Source organism: Solanum pennellii, chromosome 9, assembly GCF_001406875.1.
Source record: "Solanum pennellii chromosome 9, SPENNV200".
In the NCBI taxonomy this organism is placed as follows: Eukaryota; Viridiplantae; Streptophyta; class Magnoliopsida; order Solanales; family Solanaceae; genus Solanum; species Solanum pennellii.
This window is the reverse complement of record NC_028645.1, coordinates 60,267,077-60,289,775: the sequence shown is the minus strand read 5'-3', so window position 1 is coordinate 60,289,775 and position 22,699 is coordinate 60,267,077. Positions and strand designations below refer to the sequence as shown.

The 22,699-nt window shown below is 35.2% G+C and overlaps 1 protein-coding gene and 1 long non-coding RNA gene across 2 annotated transcripts; one reads left to right on the top strand and one right to left on the bottom strand.

The window, feature by feature from the left end:
* Positions 1–246: 246 nt before the first annotated feature.
* On the bottom strand, positions 247–14,195 carry LOC114078643. Its single transcript, XR_003580317.1, has 4 exons — positions 14,021–14,195; positions 10,868–10,934; positions 3,928–3,977; positions 247–487 (listed from the first exon to the last, which is right to left on the bottom strand). It is a non-coding gene; the product is annotated as an uncharacterized LOC114078643 (long non-coding RNA).
* A 660-nt stretch (positions 14,196–14,855) lies between these two features.
* Positions 14,856–18,310, top strand: LOC107030245 (calmodulin-like protein 3). The gene is made up of 2 exons (XM_027911967.1): positions 14,856–14,912; positions 17,619–18,310. The coding sequence occupies exons 1-2, from the start codon at positions 14,856–14,858 to the stop codon at positions 18,078–18,080; spliced, it is 519 nt and encodes a 172-aa protein (XP_027767768.1). The 3' UTR covers positions 18,081–18,310.
* The last annotated feature ends 4,389 nt before the right edge of the window (positions 18,311–22,699 follow it).

Here is a 22,699-nt window from a genome sequence, read left to right as displayed (position 1 = left end):
TACCTAAGTTTCTTGCTTTAAGTCACAAACACTCGCTTTTACGAAAACTGCTCACGAGTTGGCCAAAACTTATTAAAGCTTATCTTACGAAAATAACAGAGCCTAAAAGAGAAATTAGTGCTACAGGTTAGCTTAAATTAGTGCTACAGGTTAGCTTAGCTTCTCACTTTATGAGACAAAACACTCGATTAAGAACACTGCTGAAGAGTTAGCTAAAAAAGTAACTATCACAAATATCGATCAACGCAAGTAAAAATATATATATTAATCCGATACAATCAAAAACATTAACAATAACGAATAGTTGAATATAATAACATCAAACTTACAATAGAGTAATCAATTCTATCAGTTGCCCTCAAATTAATAGAACATATAAATAACAAAACACAGTTACAAAATACAGAAAAAAAACTTTACTGTATTGAGTACCTTGATGCACAATTTTGTCCAAAGAAATTGACGGGCAAGATGAATCTTGTAAGACCTTCAAGAAAACATAAAATAAGAAAGAAAAAATAGGAAATCTTCGAAAATCAAACGGTATGAAGAATAAATTCTTGTTCAATATGCCAACAGACTTGATCGAAAAATATAACCTACTAGAACAAAATCACAGCGGTCTCTTTGTGATGAAGGGTCGTTTGAGTAAGACCGTGAATCTGAAATTGAATTGTTAAGATGGAGAATTCAAAGGCTTACCTCAATCGTGTTTCTTGGAGCAGAGGCGTACAACAGAGGCGTTCAGCAGAGGGAATAGGTTTTTCTTTTTAATTGTTCTTATTAGAAATGGGAGGGAGGAAAGATCAAAATAGTCCTCTTCGAGCTAAGACTCGATTCTTCAGTTTTCACATAGAGCATTAATAGTCTTTCTTGTTAGCAATATTGGTACACTTTTGGTCCTTTTCCAAAATTTTACCCATTTTTTTGCATTGATTTTATCCATAACCTATATATGGGATGTTCAATCGTCAATTTATATATTTAGTAATTGGTAGTAATAACAACTCCATATCAAAATATGTGAGAAGAAAAACACTTTGTTTTGTTTAGTAGAAATTCTATTGCAGGTAAAGTCGACAAGTTCTGTATGTGATGTACAATTTTTTCTTTTCCTCCAAAGTCATACGTTAAAATATTCTTAAGTTTGTTGCAGTAATATTTCTAGTGAACAAATCTTATCATTTCTCGCTGATAAAGTTATTATTTCTATTAAATACATTAAAAGACGATTGGACATTCCTTATATAAAATTTTGGACAAAATTAATATTAAAAAATAGGCAAAATTTTAGGAGAGGACCAAAAGTGCACTAATATTGAAAACATGAGGAACTATTAGTGTTCCGTGTGAAAATTCAAAAATTACTTTGAGTTTTAACCCAAAGATGAGGGACTATTTTGAGCCTTTCCTCGAACGGGAGGGAATAAAATTGGAGGGAACACTAAAAATAAAAAAAGTTGCGTTTATTAGTACCTTTTATTGGCTAATTATTTTAATAGTCACTAAAGAAGTATCTTTTAGTGGCTAATTATTTTAATAGTCATTAAAAATATACTTTTTACCGGCTATTGTGCATATGCCACTAATTTTCCAGCTTAAAGAATCAATAACGACGATTTATTGATTGTCGCTAAACAATTGCCACTAAATCCCGCTTTTGTTGTAGTGCTCTAATGAGTTGCACTTTCTCCATAGCATAAAGGACTGAATATGACTCTACCAAAGCTGCTTCACCTACTTCAAACCAACCAACAGGAGATCTACATCTACGCCATACAAAGACTCATAAGGAGCCACTTGAGTGCAAGAATGGTAGTTATTGTTGTAGGCAAACTTAATAGGAGGAAGGTGATCATTCCAACTACCTTGAAATTGATCATACAAGCTCTCAACATATCCTCTAGGGTTTGAATAGTACGCTCTGCCTATCCATTGGTCTACGGATGAAATGTCGTGCTAAGGTTAACCTGAGTACCAAGACCCTTTTGAAATGACTTTCAGAAATGGGAGGTAAACTAAGGACCTCTATCTGAGATAATAGACAAAGGAACCCCATGTAACCTCACAATTTCATTAATGTAAAGCTTGGCATAGTCCTCTGCCGAATATGTAGTCTTGACCGCCATAAGCGAGAAAACATAGTCATCCTGTCAACTATTACCCAAATGGAGTCATGTTGTCTGCGAGTACGAGGTAACCTTGCGATAAAATCCATATTGATCACATCCCACTTCCAAGTAGGAATATCGATCTCTTGTGTCATACCTCCTGGTTTTTGATGTTCTACCTTGACTTGCTGGAGATCGGGGCACTTACTCACAAAGTCTTCTATATCCCTTTTCATGCCATTCCACCAATAGACTTCCCACAGATCGCATTACATCTTAGTGGCACCTCGGTGAATAGAATATCTGGAGTTATGGTTTTCTGCAAGGATATGCTTTCTCAACTCACCCATATCATGAACACATAATCTACCCTGGTAGTGAAGTACACCATCTCCCCCTTGGGAGAAAACCTCCACTCTCTGATTGTGGACCGCACCCTTAAGTTCAAGCAAGATTGAATCAATGTCTTGTTTTTCCTTAGCCTCCACTACCAAAGAAGATTGCCCCATTCTGAACTGTTACACCATGTCTGATATGCTCATAAAGCGAACTCCTAAGCGAGCAAGCCTGTGAACATTCTTCACTATCTCCTTCCTTTCTTCCTCATCACTACCCATAGATAATCTGCTAAGAGCATCTGCTACTACATTCGTCTTACCAGGATGATAATGCACACTCATATCAGAAGCCTTAAGGAACTCAAGAAATCTCCTTTGGGAACCTTGTTGCGTTCTTGAACTAGGGTTCTTGACCTTTTTCTTCTTTCATGCTTGTCATTTTCTAAACTTTGATTTAATGATTTGACTTAGGTAGTTTTAGTTATGTTTCTAGGCTTAAACTAACTAAAATATGACGATTTAGAGTTAAAATGACGTAGTTTCAACGAAGTGGGAAAGACCAAATGACCCCTGACTTAAAAGCTGTCGGAGTCACTGACGGAGTCGAGTGATGGATCGTAAGTCGACTTACGGTCTGTACTAGTCGACCATCGTTTCTGACTGAGAGTTGAAAGTAAGCTGGAGAATTGACAGAGTCAACTGAAAGACCATAAGTCGACTGACGCACCGTACTGGTTGACCGTATTTTGTGACTGAGAGTTAAAAGTCAGTTGGCAAATCGACGAAGTCGACTGACAAACCATAAGTCGAGTGACGGAGCATAATGGTCGACCAACGTTTGTGACTAAGAGTTGAAAGTCACCTGGGGAATCGACGGAGTTGACTGACGGACCGTATGTCGACTAACGATCCACACTGGTCGACCGTCGTTTGCGACTAAGAACTGGAAGTAAGTTGATCAATCGACGGAGTCTACTGATGGACCATAAGTCGACTGACGGTCCGTACTAGTCAACCGTCATTTTTTAATTGAAATTGAGAGTCAGCTGGCCCATCTACGGAGTTGACTGACGGATCGTAAGTCGAGTGATGGTCAATAGTTGGCTCCGTTGTTGGAACCTACAACTTCTGAAAATTTGCATTTTTTGTACTTTTTTTTGGATACGGAGTGTTTCACATATAATAAGCATACTTAAAGATACATTGAATCAATAAATATTATGCAGAAGCTAATCATAAAATAATCTAAAATGAGGGGGAATACCATACTAAATCTTAATTTAATAATACTGAGAGTATAACAACTGAAAAGTCAAACTCAAACACTAAAAGTGATTCTAACCATATTAGAAATAAAGCCTCTACTAACTAGAAATAATGGGACATGCCCAAACTAGATCTAGAAAATACTGAAAACTAAATAGTAAAAAGCAAAGAAAGATAATCATATTAATCTTCCTTCAAGAATGAGGACTCACTAGAAGATGAGAACCGATCTATGCGTGATTTGGAAGCTCAGAACCTGAACCTACATCATGATAAGATATAGAAGAAAGTATGCATCAGTACTTGAAATGTATTGAGCATTCATGATAGAGTAAAGTTGAACAATAAACATAATTTAACCAAAGCATATGTCCAAGCAATGATAAGAGATAAGCATGATACTAAACTGAGAATACTGCAACGACCAAGTTTATAACATGGTGAAACTGAAGACTGAACTATGATTGATAACATAGTCAACACAATAGAATATAATTGTAAGGGAGATAATTCTAATTGACCTAAATACACATGAGCTAAATGAGGAGTCCGATGTATACGCTAAATCGAGTGGACCCAAAATACCCTGCCAAAGGTATATAGGCATCACTAGTGTGATCACTAAAAATATGCCTACATAGGGGACTTACAACCTATGGGGCACGTAGTTCTGGGACCTGAGGGTGGCTTAACCTAGTCCACTCGGTATTTATATATTTCTAATTGATTATGCTATTAACAATTGATGATTGAAATTCTATAATACTACATAACTGAAAATACTGTCATGATAATTGAAAATGCAACATTAATGTATATTTAAATCTGAGGCGTGTATATATGAAATATCTAATGTAGCATGTGTAATTAATGACATAAAAGAACTACATAGATAGGTTTATAAAATTTATGAAGGAATCTATGCAAAACAATACAAAAATCATGATAATCTAATTAGGAACATTAAAGTGACCGATTTATAATGATCTGCTGAAATTCTAGAAACCCTAGATCTAGATAATAGTAAGAGAATCAAGAATCTAACTGAACTACAGGGATATAATGGGTGAAAGGAACCCACTAGTGAATCCCACATACATGGAAATGAAATTCGCGGAGAGATATTTTAATTTTGGGGATGGAATTGATCAAAAGGAGCTCCGTTCTTGAACTAGGACTGCTCAACTTTCTTTTCTATTTTGCTCTAAGTTTGATGAATTTTTAAAGAATAATTGATTAGGTTAGGTTCTAATTAGTTTACTAGGCTAAAACTGACCAAAACCATATAGTATAAGGGTTAAACAGTGTAGTTTAGGGGTCCATCGCACAAGTAAAAAGACCAAACAGCCTTGACTTAAAATCTCTTGAACTCGACCATGGGCTGACTAACGATCTGTGGACTGGCCCACGATCCATCCTATCAACCGTGGATTGGCTTAAGAGGCTTAGTTATGGGGCTTCGATCCACGGTCCAGGACTACGGGTTGTGGTCTGACCTAGAGTCCATGAGTTTGGCCCTGGTTCAACACTTCGGCGGCCGTTTTCTGGGGAGGGATTCTACGGGTGCTAGCATGGCCCATGAAGGGTCTTGTGTTGTGACGTCTTGGCCATGTGATCTCTAATTTTCAAACCACGAGTTGATAACACGATCTTTAATATGGTCCACGGCACGTGAAGGTCTCGTGGTCCACCACCTCTAGACAGTGTGAGTCCACGTACAGGTCAGCAGACTATGGTCCCTATCATGGTCTGTAAACCCTGTCGTGGTTCACATACTGCTGCTGGTTTTCTACTGAATTTTCTATGTTTAAGTTTCAAATTGTTACAATATCTCCTCTTTGGGTAGATTCATCCTCGAATGAAGTTTAAACTAGCTGGATAGGGAGGGAAAGGGCTGCAAACCCTGACACTAATTTCTTACTGAACTAGTTCAAATAACATGTAATTCGCTGAAAATGCAAGTAAAAATTGAAAGAACATTATATACTAAGACTGAAGTTACGCATGAATGACTGCAAGCCCGAAGAGGAACTATTACGTTAAGCTGGAATGGAATCAGAATGAAAGAGATGAGGATACTTGCCCTTTATGACTGCTTTTGCTTCCCATATAACTCCTTCTACGGACTTACTCCTCCACAAAACCTTCACTAATGTGAGTTCTTTGTTTCTTAACCTTCGCACCCGACGATCAAAAATCTTAATAGGTGAGACTATTCTTCACAACCTAACTTTTAAGAGGTTCAATCATGCTATATCACCCACACACTTCTTCAAGAACGAAATGTGAAAAACCTGATGCACTATTACTAGTTCTCCCGACAACTCTAACTCATTAGCCACTTTACCAACTTTTTTCACGATCTTGTAAGGGCCTACATATCTAAATTGAGCATCCATTTCTCATCAAATCTCATCACCCCCTTCATAGGTGACACTTTCAGAAAAAACCAATAATCAACTTGGAACATTAAGTCCCTTCTCCTTAGATCTGTATAGGACTTCTGGCGACTCTGGGCTGTCTTAAGTCTATCTCTAATGAGCTGCACTTTCCCCATAGCATCATTAGATGAATCTGGCCCTATCATGGATGCTTCACCTATTCATACCAACCAACTGGATATCTACATCTACGCCCATACAATGACTCATATAGAGCCATATGATGCTAAAATGGTAACTATTATTGTAGGTGAACTCTATAAGTGGAAGGTTATCATCCCCAATTGCCCTTGAAATCAATCACGCAAGCTATGAACAAGTCCTCTAAGATCTCAATGGAACGCTCTGCCTGACTATCCGTCTATGGTGAAATGATGTGCTAAGATTAACTTGAGTACCAAGACCTTTATATTTGAATGATATACAAAGGAACCCCATGAAACCTAACTATCTCATTAATGTAAAGCTTGGTGTAGTCCTCCACTGAATTGGTAGTCTTAATAGCCAAAAAGTGCGCTGACTTAGTAACTCTGTCAACTATCACCCAAATGGAGTCATGCTATTTGCGAGTACGAGGAAAACATATAATGATATCCATGTTGATCACTTACCACTTCCAAGCAAGAATGTTAATTTCTTGAGTCATACCTACTGGTTTCTAATGTTCTACCTTCACTTGCTGGCAATTAGGGCACTTACCACAAAATACACTATATCTTTTTTCATACTATTCCACCAAAAGACTTCCCACTGATCATGGTACATCTTCGTGGCACCTAGATGAATAGAATATCTTGAGTTATGGACTTCTACACTAATATTCTATCTCAACTCACCCACCTTAGGAACACATAATCGGCCTTGATAGTGAAGCACACCATTTTCTTCTCGGCAGAAAACCTTAACTCTTTGCTGATGGACTGCACCCTTTAGTTGAAGCAATATCGGATCACTATCTTGCTTTTCTTTAACCTCCTCTACCAATGAAGATTCTGACCTATTCTAAACTGTTACACCACCATCTGATATGCTCATAAGGCAAACCCTCAAGAGAGAAAGCCTGTGAACATCTTTTGCTAATTCCTTTCTTTCTTCATCTACATGTGCTACATTACCCATATATAGTCTACTAAGAACATTTTTTACTACATTGGCCTTACCAGGATGGTAACGTACATTCATATCATAATCCTTGAGGAACTCAAGAATTCTTCTTTGGCAAAGATTCAAATCGTTTTCAGCGAACACATACTGAATACTCTTATGGTTTGTGAACACATCAATGTGAACACCATACAAGTAATGTGTCCAAATCTTAAGTAAAACCACTGGTGCTACAAGCTCGAGCTCATGAGTTGAGTAGTTCTTCTCATGCATCTTAAGCTGTCTAGAGTATAAGTTATAACCTTACCTCGCAACATTAACACACACCCTAGACCGACTCTTGATGCATCACAATATATCACATAACCATCTAAACCTTCTGACAAAGTCAAACGTACAGCTGTAGTCAACCTAGTTTTTAGTTTTGTGAATCTTTTCTCACAATCATATGAGCACTGAAACTTAACCTTGTTAACTTAGTCAATGGAAAATGGATGATAATCCTTCCACGAACCTTTTGTGATAACTAGCTAAACCCAAGAAACATCTGATATCTAAAGCAGAGGTAGGTATAGTCCATTGTTTCACTCCTTCTATTTTTTTTAGAATCTACTCAGATCCATTTAATTTGCTAGACACAATATGGCCAAGGAAAGTAATAAATTGCAAATAAAACTTGCATTTTCTAAATTTAGCAAATAACTTATGATCTTTGAGAGTTTGAAGGACAACCCTCAAATAATTCACACGTTCTTTCTCATTCCTAGAGTAAATGAGGTTATCGTCAATAAAAGTAATAACAAACAAGTCGAAATACTGCTTGAACACGTTGCTCATCAAATCCATGAAAGGTGCAGGAGGATTGGTAGTCCAAATGACATAACTACAAATTCATAATAACCATACCAAGTTCTAAAGGCTTTTCTCGGGATGTCAATATCTCTGACTCTGAGCTGATGATAGCCCGATTTGAGGCCTATCTTGGAAAAATTACTAGCACCCTAAAGTTGGTCGAACAAGTCATAATTCTTGGGGATATGATACTTATTATTGATTGTGACCTTTTTTAACTACCTATAGTCAATGCACATTCTGAGTTAACTAGCTTTCTGCTTTGCAAGTAACACTAGTACAGCGCATGGGGAAATACTAGGTTTGATAAAACCCTTATCTAGAAGGTCTTTCAACTGCTATTTCAATTCCTTATGCTCAACTGAAGACATTATACAACGAGGAATAGAAATATGCTGGGCATTTGGAAGGAGATCAATTCGAAAGTCATTTTCCCTTTTGGGAGGAACTTCCGGAAGATATTCTGGAAACATTTCTAGGAACTCATTAACTAGTGAAACTGACTCAAGAGTTGGGGTTCGGAGATTGAATCCTAGACTTTAACTAGATGATAGAGATAACCCTTAGAAATCATTTTTATGGCCTTAAGGGAAGAAATGAACCAACCCATAGGCTCTAAGTTACTACCTTTCATTCTAGGTTTTGTTTGCCTCGAAACAAAAAATGAATGATCCTAGTTCTACAGTCGACTGAGGCATAACAAGAATGTGACCAACCCACGCCTACAAAGATATCAAAATCTACAATTTCTAACTCTACAAGATTTACTAAGGTGAATTTCTAGGAGACGGTGCTCTTGTAGCTATAACTGGGTTACTGATTGGAGTTGACTGAAGTAGAGACTAAGAAGGGTACTGAGAGAGTTTTTGGACTAGCATCGAAGTTGAATTCTATATAAGTAGTTACAAAGGAAATAATAGCCCCTAGAAAAAACATAAATATCTATTCAAAGACTCATAATATTTCAATGACTACATCACGAGAATCTTCCTGATCCTGGAAAGCCTGGAGAACATAGAACATGTTTCGACACTGTCCGTCACCTGTACCAGATAAGTTACCCTGCGACCTGCTGGTGCTGCTAAAGTTGTAGACTGAGCCCTGCCATTATTGACTCATTGAACCTATTTATTTGAAGGATAATCTCTCAACGTGTGACCAGACTGACCACACCCAAAGCATCCTTCCTTTCCTGTAAGACACTCCCCAGATGATTTGCCACACTTTGGGCAAGTTAGGTAGTTTCTGGTGCCTGAAATACTTCCTTGAGACTTAGATCCTGATGCTTACCTTTATGATCATTTCAAAAACTTGGAAGATGGAACACTAGCCAATAAAGGTGTTGGAGCTGATGACTTCTGCTAAAATTGTGAGCTATTTCCACCACCCGATTTATGTTGAGAATACTCATAGTTGCCTATTATAGCCCCTTTTTTTATCCTTAGGATGTTCCCCAATATTATCTACCTCAACCTGCTGAGCAAGAGTTAGAGCCTAGAAATGTTCATATTTTTTAGCAACATAGCATTTCTACATTATGTTTTCACTATGTCGGATACCCCGTATAGAAAATTGTTCTTTTGAGCCATGGAATCAGAAACCATATGAGGAACATACCTAGAGAGTTAGGTGAACTTGAGTCTATAATATTTACATGTCCTACTACCTTGCCTCATGTTCATAGACTCCTGTATTTTTTCCTCCAACAACTCTCTTGGGCAATTCATGTCTAGAAAAGTCTCACTGAAGCATTCCCAATTGACAAAGATACATATGTACCCTTGCTCTCTTTCCATTTAGTATACCATATGTGAACTACATCCTACATAAGATAGGGTGAAAACTTTACCCTATCATTACCAGTTAGTTTTATCATTCCAAAGATCTTCTTGACCTCATCAATTAAGTTTTGAGGATTCTCACCGATCTGTGATACTAAGAACTCAACATATTCATCCTAACAAAATCAGGAATCCTGGTTGCTACTGATCCACCACTAACATTTGTAGGAACTTGAGCCTGCTGGTTGTTCTAGTTGGTCACACTCTGAGCCAAAAGTTTGATAACATTCCAAAACTCAACATTTTAAAACTTTTTGATATGGGACTAGAAGAGTTGTATAAGTGTTGCGGGCATTCATATTCCTTACGTAAGATCTATGAGGAAGCCTGATCTGAAAGCACATAAGTCGAGTTAGAAATGAGGAATTAGATCATACCTTACACACGATAAGAGTAACAATAAAATGAAGTTTTCCTAAAACACGTTGCAGCCTCTTTCTCATAATATGTGATGCACTTCACACCTAGGAAACAAACTCTACTCAGTTCAGCTTTTAAGACATCCTAGGACTCTTAAACCTAATGCTCTAATACCAAGTTTTTCACACTCGAAGCTACCCAAAAAATGTAGACACGAGACCTAGGATCACGACTGACCCCAAGCTAACCTTGCTAGTATATCAAAAAAATACTTAAAGAAAACTGAATCAATAGATGTTTTGCGGAAGCTAATCATAAAATAATATGAAATGAGGGGGAATACCCATACTAAATATGAACATATTAATAATGTGAGTTTAATAACAGCTGAAAGTCAAACTCAAACTTGATTTTAACTATGTTTGAAATAAAGCATGTATTGACTAGAAAAGCTGGGACATGCCCCCAGCTAGATATAGAAAATAATAAAAACTAAAGACTAAAAAGTAAGGAAACATAATCATGTCAATCATTTTCGAAGAATGAGGACTCACCATTAATGTTGCTGAACTAATGATCGGCAACCGATCGATGTGTGATATGGAAGATAAGAACCTGAACCTACATCACAAGAAGATGTAGCGCAGAGTATGCTTCAGTACATGAAGGGGACTGACATGATAGAGTAAAGCTGAACAATAAAGATAATTGAACCAAAGCATATATATGAGCATTGATAAGAGATAAGCATGATGATAAACTGAGAATACTGAATATGAAATGACTTAATGCAATAACCAAGTTTATAACATGCTAAAACTGAATACTCAACTATAACTGATAATATGGTCAATGCAATAGAATTTGACTATAAGGGAGCTATTAATAATCAACAAAAAACCACATGAACTAAATGTGGAGTCTGATGTATACGCTCTGTCGAGAGGACCCAATATACCCTGCCGGAGATATATAGGCATGACTGGCATGATCACTAAAATGATGCCCACAAAGGGGAGTTACAATCTACGGGGCACATGTTTTTGGGACTTGAGGGTGATTAACCCTATCCCACTCAATATTTAGCAACTCCTAATTAATTTATATAATTAAAGATTTATGATTGTAATTTTGTAATATTCGATAGCTCAAAATACTGACATGTTAACTAAAAATGCGACATTAATCTACTAATAATAAAACATATAAATATCAGGCATGTATATTGTAATATCTGATCTAGCATGTGTAATTCATCAACTAGAAGAACTACATAGCTAGGGTTTTGAATTCATGAAGGAATCTACGCAAAACAATAATAAAATCATGTTAATCTGATGAGGAATATTAATGTATTTGATTTATAATGATCTACTGAATTCTAGAAACCATCGGTCTTGATAATATTAAGGGAATCACAAATTTGACTTAATTCTAGGGACCTAATCGGTGAAAGGAACCCACTAGTGAAATTCCACATGCATGGTGATGAAATTCATAGAGAAATCTTTTGATTTCGAGGCTGTAAGTGATGAAAAGTCGTTGCGTTCTTGAACCAGGGCTGCTAGACTTTCTCCTCTATTATTATCTATGTTTGATGGATTTTTGGTGAATAATTGATTAGTTTAGATTCTAGCTAATTTACTAGGCTAAAACTTACCAAAACGATGTAGTTTAGGGGTTAAATGACTTAGTTTAGGGGTCCAACGCATAAAGTAAAGACCAAAAGACTACGACTTAAAATACTGTGAAGCCAACCACGAGCTGACTAACGGTCCATGGACTAACTAACGATCTTTCCTATCAACTGTGGAATAGCTTCAAAGGATTGGTTTTGGGCTTCGATCCACGTGTCTTGGTTTGACCTACGGTCTGTGAGACCGGACGTGGGTCGACACTTAGACAATTTCTAAGGCCATTTTATGGGAAGGGCTTCTACGGGAACCACAACAATTCGTCATCTAGACCATGGCCGGTGAATGGTCCCATTATCTGACGTCAGATCCATGTGGTCTCTACATGTCGACGACGACTTATCATCACAATCTGTGAGGTGGTCCACGACTCGTGAAGGGTCACGTGGTCCACCACCTCTGGACTAGTGTGGGTCCACGGACAGGTGAACAGTCCGTGGTTCCTTTCACGGGTCGTGAACCCTGTCGTGGTTCACCTGCTGATACTGGTTTTCTGCTAAATTAACTAAGTCTAAGTTCCAAGCTGTTACAGAAACAATTGAACTTTTATTTTTAACAGGTGAAGAGACATCCTTTATTTGGATTCACTATGCGAGGACTGCTGGTATACTAGGTACTTGGATAAAAGTCAAGCAAACTATGAAGAAATGGTGAGATGTTGAAGGCAGTGTCAGATTGAGAATGATTTATCAAGCAAATCCTAAGATTATTTATTTGTCGATTTGGAAGAGGAGAGATATTGTGCTTTATGGGGGTTTATATTCTAAAAATAAGGTTATATGAGGTACTAATGTTACCATTCACAAGTTCATTAGTTTATAATTCAATTATTTAAACTTTCCTAATGTTTGGACATTAATGGAAGTTGCACAAGAAAATATCAAACCTTTTTATTACGGAAGAGTAGTTAGTTGGATTGCTCCTCCTATGGGTTGGTTGAAATTTTATACTGATGGCGCTTCAAGATAAAACCCAGGTTCCAAATCTGTTGCCTTTTTGTTTGAGAAAGTATGAAGGGATTTTAGTGGGAACTGAAGGTTTTCATATTGAAGATTTAATTAGTCTGGTGGGTTAAGATAGGGCTATAAGAGAAGGTCTCCAATACTACTGAGGAAAGCAGCTTACCATCATTATTGTGGAAACTGATTCCTTCGCAATGGTGAAAATTGAACATTATTAATAGTGTTTTAGAGATTCCATGGAGTTTTTCAATGGAGGTTAATTCCGTAATAAGGATCAGAAGTATCATTAGAGTAAGAGTATAACATTCTTGAAGGGTGGGAAATACTCTTGCTTATTTCTTGGCTAACCTAGTTTTTAGTTTTGCAGGGACTTTTAATTCAACTCATTTCAGGAAGTTCCAAGTGTATGAAAGAAAATAATTGTTCTTGATAAATGTAGTACTCCTATAATGAGAATTATACAGACTTTATATCCCAAAAATTAAGATTGTCTTGTTTCAGCCACAATGTCTTTCTCTTTAAACAATGGCTGAGTTAATTTTTAGTCGAAGTACTTATGATTTTAATGGCTGAATTAATCTTTTTGGGATTCAACCCATTGAATATAGGTATGAATATTGAATGTTTTAGAATGAGGTTTAGTTGGTTACCTCGTCATAATGGAATTGGTTCAGATGCGCCAAATGACATTTTTCATTTGCAAAACATTTATCTGTGAGTTATTACTTAATTAGTGGTTTCTTTTTCGTAAACCTAAAGCTCAGATGGTAGAGTTTAGCCCATCATTTTCTAAATAAGAGAAGAAATACAAGTCAAAGGTATCTAGTATGATATTACTTAGTTGGTGGGAGGCAGACTCGTTCTTTCACAACATTGAATGTCCAATCTTCTATCATTCCTCTATATCTAAATCAAGGTTGAAAGTTGCAAAGTTAGAAAGATTAAAAGTGAAGGGTTTTGTTTGATCTATGATGCAATTCATATATTTACTCATTTGGGGTTATTTGAATAATTGTATCAGTTGATAGTAAAGATTTTCAATAGTTGTTACCTTAGTATTTTGTAATAGTTTGATCAATAGAGGAACATCTCCTTCCTCTTCCTCAAAGTGAAATCGATTGAAGCTCCATCCATAGCTAGACATTGTAGCCCTTCCCATTTTTCTTGATTGTATGTGTCTCCGTTCAATTATCATCATCCGCTTAATTTCCATTTTGTCTCTGCTGCATCTATCTCCATATTTGGATCAGGCCATTGTTGGGCCTGACCATGTATACTGATTTTTTTGTTAATAATATGGGCCTTGTTCTTACTATTTAATTTTTAAAAAAATGTGTATCAGATACATTATTTTCAAAAACAAAATGATATACTTTAATACTGTATCTGATAGAAGATATAATTTACCAGATACACAAAAAATTATGTTTTAATAGTTCGAACAATTTTTTTATCAAATACAACTGGCACAAAGCTAAACAATTTTTTATATGGAAAACTACCTAACTAGACATGAATCCCAACCACATATATTAAATTTATTTGCACTTTTAAACAATTACATATAATAATATTTTAAATATTTTATATTATATATTTTACAAGATATAATCAGATACACAAATACACTAAAACTAGGATTAATTAATTATCTTTACATTTAGACACCAATATTAGTGGTCCAATTGCAATTAATAATTTTTCTTTGTCATCAACTGTTTTCCTCTGTCAATCCCCACTCCAACAATATCTTTAATCCCTCACGTCCTCCACCATTTTTCTCCCTTCCTTCATCCTTTTAATATCAAAACTTATTCTTACTCATCTTTCAGTGTAACTATTATGTAAAAGAGGCTAAACTTTTTCTCTCTTATTTGAGAGAAACGATGGCGAAATTAAGTCTCCAAAAGGGAAATACTAGGCTAGCACCAGTAGTTAACATGGTACTATAAGTTTGAAGCCTTTTGTTTAATATCATGAGCGAGGAGATATAGAATATCTTTGGCAAGTCCGGTGCTATGAGTCATATTCGTATTGGAAAGAACTAAGGATACACGTGGAATCGCTTTCACCATCTATAAGGATATATATGATGCAAAAACCATTGTCAATCATCTCTTTGGATTCAATATCGCTAATCGATACATAATAGTTTTGTATTACCAACAACGGAAGATGAGCAAGAAATTTGACTAGAAGAAGAAGGATGGCGAGATATATAGTTTTAGATATATGTATCTTCTTACGATGTACTCAAGATACATATTTTTGGATATAATGTATAAAATGATATTTGATACATCAAATTAATGCTAGATACATATTTCTCTGAAGTTTGTATTTCGCTGAAGTTCGATTGAATAAACTCTTACCAATTAGGATGCGAGATACATGTATCATTAATAGTGAAATACATGACCCAATAATTTTAAAGCTGAGATGCATATAGATATATGTATATGAGATAGAGTTCATATTTATATAAAGTTCAATCGTATAAACTTTTACAAATTACGTGGGGAGATACATGCTTGAGATACATATAACATTAAAGGCGAGAAGCATTATCCCCCCTTTAAGAAGTTGACATATGATTCCGGAAGAAAATTCTAAGGAAATGTCTCAACAGTACTGTCATTGATCATTTGGAAGGAAAACTCCGTAAACTTTCAGATAGAAAAGAAGGAATAGGTGAAGAAGATGAAGAGTACAATAGCACAATTACTTGGGTTTATGATTTTGTTATTTTAGGAATACTCATTGTAAATCTGTTGCATTGTTATCTAATCAACAATTAATCCTTTAATTAAAGAAGTAAGTTGCACCCCCTTTAATTCAAATTAATAAATTGTGTATTTTAGCTCTAAAACCTATTGGATAATATATCTTACCATTAATGATACATGTATCTCAAGGCCAGAATATGGTATAAAATGTAATATTACAAGTTATTAGAAATTCTAGTAATTAGGATCTAAAGTAGTGGGATTTATATAAGATGCCCTTTTTATATTGAATAGTAACACTCCAATTTGTTGTATCATAAATTAATAAGCTCACATCAATGTAGTGTAAATTATTATAGTAGTGGAAAATCTATAAATGAAAAATTATTCAACATGAACATGAATGTATTCTTAAAAAATTGTCTCACATCTTTTTGGGACATGTTCGTCGTTTATGACCTTCTTGTCCACAACGTCCATAATAGTGTTTGTTGTTATCTTTTTATTTGAGTTTTTTTTCCTTCAGCTCCTTGATCGTCCAAGAATCTTTTCGTAGATAGGTTACAACACAGTTTCATCTAAATTTTTTTTTCAAATCGATCAATCTTTCTTGTCTGGCGTTGGAAGCATTGGAGCTTCATATGTGTTTACTAATGCATTTGGTTTTTAGTAATAAGAGCAGTAGGAGGGCATATTTGTACCATTATTTCTCTTTTAAAATACCAACTGCATGTGCATAAGGTATCTCATCAAGTTGAAATCTCCCATAATTGCATATTTTTGCTCAACACAAGCAATATATCTTTGTCCAGCTTTATAAACTGAAAAATAAATTCAGACAATGCACCAATCTACAAACATTTAAAAAGTTAGTGATATATGACATGACCTATTTTTTTCTGTGTTAGGCAAAGCTGATAAAACAGACCACTGATACTTTACATTAGATAAATATTTATATTCAAATTATTTATAAAAAGACTTAAATCAAACAATTGTATCATAACAATCAAGACCCATGCATAATTCGATGAAAAGCTAATCAATTTTGATGAAATTGAACTTGGAGAATTGAGATATTTTGGGACCTAGTGGATGAATGAAATCCATTTGTGAATTCCCACATACCTTGATGATATAATCCCAAAAGAAATGGAGGAAAAATGAAACTTGAAAGTTGAATTCTCCCTTAAAACTTTAGAGGATTTGAAGGGGATGAATTTGGATATATTTGGGAATTTGAAGGAATGAGAGGGTCTGGGTAGATATAGGGGTTGAAAGGTAGTTAAGGGTCTTATAAATAGGGTCAAAAAGACATAGTATAGATATTAAATGCATAGGAAAAGACCCAAATACTGTGAGATGGCTTCTAGGGTCTGGACCTACATAGGACATTTAGGCATGCTATATAAGCGGCATATATGATACTAAAAGTGAGAGTATGAGACTTAACTCTTCAAGAGTAAATATGTACCTAAAATTGAATGGGAGTGACAAATATATCAAAAAGTATGACAAAGGACAAATATAACCCTTTTCTAAGAGTATAAGGGCAAATCTGACCCATTTCCATATATAGATAGATAGATATGTAGAGAGAGATTTGTAATATATATCCTTAGTTTAGGTAGGTATTATCATATAATAAAAATCATAAATCCAAACAAGGTTTAAATGAGTGATCCAACGATATTTGTGGGTATCTCAAAATCATCCTTTAATATCTCTTCCTTTTTCTTCTTTCTTGTTATATTATTAATTAGTATCTTCCCTAAATCATTTTCCTAGTTATTTGGCCCTTAATTCATTTTTTCTTTTCACAAGTTTACAATACATTTTGTCATAGCATCAAAATTTAAAATCATTATACAAAATTTTCAAAAGAAACAATATAATATAAGTTTTTTTTAATAGTATAATTAGTATGGTTTGGTGGATCCAACAGAGATCCATAGAGTTTTTCTTATGTTCGATCGAAATGGAGATGGAAAAATTACGCTGAAGGAGCTAAGCGATTCGTTGCAAAATATGGGAATTTACATTCCTGAAATGGAATTGGTGCAAATGATTGATAAGATATATATAAACAGAGACGAATTTGTAGACATGGAGGAATTTGGGACATTATATCAGTCGATAATGGATGAGAAAGATGAAGAAGAAGATATGAGAGAAGCTTTCAACGTGTTCGATCAAAATGGTGATGGAGTCATCACGGTGGAGGAATTGAGATCCGTTTTGTCATCGTTGGGTTTGAAACAAGGAAAAACCCTAGAAGATTGTAAAAGAATGATCATAAAAGTTGACGTGGACGGTGATGGAATGGTTGATTACAAGGAGTTTAGACAAATGATGAAACGTGGTGGATTTGCTTCTTTGTGCTAGCTAGCTAGCTCAATTAATAAACAAAGTAATTATTAAAACATTTGAAATGAATGATATTAAAAGTAGTCAATTAGCCTTTTGTATATGGAGCTAAGGCACAACTTACCTCTTAATTAAGTCCTAAATAGTTTGATCAAATATACAGTTGTGTGTATGACTTTTTCATCTTTTCATTTTCTTTTTTCTTGTTAATATTGTTATAAAAAAGTCAATTGCATTTTTGAGATTTATTCATTTCATATGAAAAGATGTATTATTCATTCTATATTAGTTGATCATCTTGTTAAAAATAGTTGTATTATATTATTAATTGTCCACTTTACGAAATTAAGAAAGTATAGTAATTGGATTTTTCCTACATTATCCTTGCAATTTATTCTTTTTGAAAGTATTTACAGAAGTTTGTAAAATTCTCAAGATGTTTTTTAAGGAGTATATTAGTAAAATTATCTTCTTATATATGATTTCTTAATGTGTGTATAACGGAAATCAATCAATATGTGACCGATGGAGCACCTCTATTTCTTCACACGTGTTGCTATACATTAATCATGTTGCGTTCTTGATTTTTATTGTACTACATTCTCATTTTTTTTCACATATATATATTTGCTTGTTTTGTTCAATCAGTAAAATGTTTTCAGTAATTTGTTACTCAATGTTATAATTAGCTGCCAAAGTCTGAATGTATCTTTGATTAATGTAAACTCCTCTACATGATATTCTATGTTCATATTTGACCATGTCATCAGTTTGTATGTACCATTAAAAGGTGTTATTGAACTAAAAACCAAGTATATGAACCACATTGAAAATGAAATGTTTGTTAATTACCTATCCTAAATGACATAAAATCTTGCTATATGCAACAAACATTCAATTTTCATATTAAAATACAGTTACTGCAAATATAGTTGAAATTAAGGGGTTCTCCGGCATTTTATTAGATTGATCAATAAGACAAGTTATTAGTGTTATACTTGTTTAAAAGGGACAAGCTGCATTATATGGAATTTAGTTTGATATGGAAATGACTCAGTTGGTCATTTTTTGTTTTCCTATATAAATTACCCTTTTTCCCTCCCATGATTGACCCTGAGTCATCTATGTTTGAGTTAAAAAGTTCATTTTTGAACTTTGAGTTAAAAGTTGATAATTAGATAATCCTTGATGTTTGATAGGTTAAGTTGTTAAGAAAGTGATTTTTGGTGTCTTTTGGAGTTTCGAGTGTCAGAATGGAAATCTATCAATTACACCAATTCTGAAAGGTGAAATTTGATATGTAAGAGTTGTTGGTTTAGATACTGAGTCTTTTTAAGAATTTGAGGTTCTAAATTGTGAAATTATGGAAATTTAGACTTAGGGTTGAGTTTGATCAACATTCAGGGTTCGGATACTCGGATCGATTTTCCGAGAGTTTCATTTTATTAGGGGATGATTTTATGCCTAGGGGAGGTCTTGATTTTTTTGTGAGAGATCCTGAGCTTGTTTTAGGATTTTTAGGTGTTGAGTTAGTTTCATGTAGTTTTCACCAAATGCCGGATCAAGGAGACCTCGAGTTCGTGTTTTGACACTTCAATTGAGTCTAGAACATCGAGTGTGATCGATTTGCATATGTGGTTTGTGTGGACGGGGTTCAGAATAAATCCTTAGGGTCTTTTCGATGTTAAGAGTGTTGGTTGATTTTTTGATGTCTGAGTTCTGGTGTATTTCACTTTTGTGAGGAATGGCTCGCGTTAGCGAGGTTTGTTTCACTTTTGTGAACCCTGTTGACCTTTGCACTTGCAAAAGCCTTCGCTTAAGCATGTGATGAACATGATGATGTGAATTTTCTTATTAGCACCTTTTATGACCGATTGATGAAATGGTTGAAAGAATGATTGTGAACTTGAATATGATCTGTTGTCTCTTTCATGTCGTGTGATATTGCTACTGTTTGTGAACACAATGATGAGACATGCGATGATTTAAAAAGACAATAAAAAATGGTTTCGGCTAGTGAATTTATATAATGCTAATGGAAAATGGTTCCGACTAGTGATTTGATATGAAGCCGATGGAAAATAATTTTTACTAGTGATTTGACATAGAGCCGATGAGAGATGATTCTAGCTAGTGAGTTGATACAAATCCAATGGAAAATGGTTCCGGCTAATGATACTATGCCGATGGAAAATGGTTCCATCAAGAGATTGATTATTATAACTTGATGCATTTGATGCTTATTGTGACTTTCTTGTTGTTTGAGATTTATGTATGTTTTGTGTTTTACGGGACTACTTGACTTTGAGGTGATATAAAAGATTCGCTCAATTTGTGATTGTAACTTTTGAAATGTGGAGGTTGGGCCTTGTGCTCCATGCATAGTAGAATTTATAGATTGGACTGATTTATATGAAGATTATAGTTTTGGGAGGTTTGGTTGGAGTGTAAAGGGTATTTCAATTTTTAGCTAGTTTCTTTGTTTAGTAAGTTTCTTGCTGGGTACTGTATTTTTGGTAATCACCCCTTGCTTCTACACTTGTATAGGTTCCGAGTCCGAACCCATGTGATCTTCTTATTTTCTCCTGACTGTCGAGGCTTGTTGAAGGACTTGAGAGGTAGCTGTTACTAATCCTCGTGGACCCTCTTTCCTTTTATTTAAGTTTTGTTTTTCTTCAGAAACAAAGACCAAGACTTGTATTAATATTTAAAATTTTGCATTTTCATTAGTGCCTTGTACACATGAAAACCATGATTTGGGGTATTATTTAGAGTAAAATAAGTTTTTCATCTTTGTCTTCTACTTGATTTACATTGTTGCATTTCTTTGATTTTCGTTGGGTTGAGTCTAACTTATCCTTGTGGAAAGAGCCAAGCGTCATCACATTTATTTTAGGGTTGTGACAAATGGAAACAGAGCCCTAGGTTCATAGATTCCACATGTGTATAAGGCAAGTCTAAGTACAGTATTGAGGATCAGTAAAGAGGCAGATGTACTTATCTTCAAGAGGCTACAAAGATTGTTAGGAAATTTCCTTTTATTAATCTTTTCTTTAGCGTGTGGTTACCTTCAGTACTGTTGGGTTGTTGCATATCACATTTTTTGAGGACCAAAGCGTCTGTTTTTAGTTGTAGACGTGAGGCATTCCCCAGGGTAGTTGCTGAGACCTCAGCTAGGGGTAGGGGTAGCGCCCAAGCTAGAGGTCGTGCTCGTGGAGTATCATCGTCTTGAGGTTATATCCATGGAGTTGCAACAGGTGGAGGTTGAGCTAGAAAGGCTTCTCCTAGGAAATATGCATGTTATGACTATTGTTCTGGATGGGGAAGGCACAGTTTGCAGGTCCATCAGGTCTTATGTGTTCAGAGAATCCATAGAATGGACTTCCTTCGAGTTCATTATGAGCACCGTAAAGGAGACGGAGCCGATGGTTTTAGAGGATATTGGAGAGCCCAAGAAGGTCGGTTCTTCTTTTCAGTTTTATGGTGCCTTATCTGGAGCTAAACATTCACAAAATGGTAATATCTCCATTTAGCCTCATGGACCTGTTTATGCTTCTATGCCAAAAGCATAAAGTGGGCATCGCTACAACAAAAATAACTCTTAGTGGCATTAAATTTTGACATTGATAAAGAGTGTTAATATCTTTACCGACATTAGTTAAGTGTCAATAGAATCAATGTCGTTAAAGGCTTTAGGGACATATATAAAGAGCGCTAATTGCCACTAAAACACATATTTACAGTAGTTAAAGATTAATTGCCGCTAAAGATAATTTTGTATATAGTGGCGCAGTCAGCCCGATGATCTTATGGTTCTGGTCGAGGTAGCTGTCACATCCGGGTTTAACCCCTAGACGTAATCGGCGTCGTCGTACTCTTTTGAGGACTAAGACTAGCCTCTTAGCTTACATCATCACATTTATAAGTCAAATTTAGCGGAAATTTTAAAACTTTTTATTACTTCTACTTGGAGGTTTACATAGACCTCTACATACATATAATATATAGAGAGAGTATACATAGACCCTCTATATAGAAAAGTTACATAGCCTTGTACTTTTATTGCACATATATATAAATAAGATAGAACATAGTCTTAAAGATTGTCTCATCTCATACCATCTAAACAATCATAACAATTTGGGAATAGCCCTACATCAATGTAAAGAAGCCACATATAGGCTTATAAAAATCGTACTCAAATGACAATAGAGTAAACATAAGAGTCTTAGAAAAACAAGGCAACTCTATAAGCTAGATATTGACATCGCCCTCGGAAAGTGAGGACCTACCTACTTGAATGGTAGAGAGTATCCAAGTCTTCTTCAAGTCATCTTGAATGAGACTTCAATGCCTGGAACCTAAAATATTGGGGAAAAATGAAGAAATGGGGTTAGTATGCCATTTGTTTTAAGTATAAGACCATATGCACATATACTTATAAAATATGCTAAGAAAAGGACATTTCAATAAAGATGCATTTTCCATTTAAAACCTTCATGCACATTCAATATGACCACACCTATCAACATTTCACATTTATTAAGTCATAGGCATGTTCATTGTAATACTACAACATCAAGTCTAGTTAAATCAACCATTCATACCATGTAAGTAGATACATACTCAAATAACTC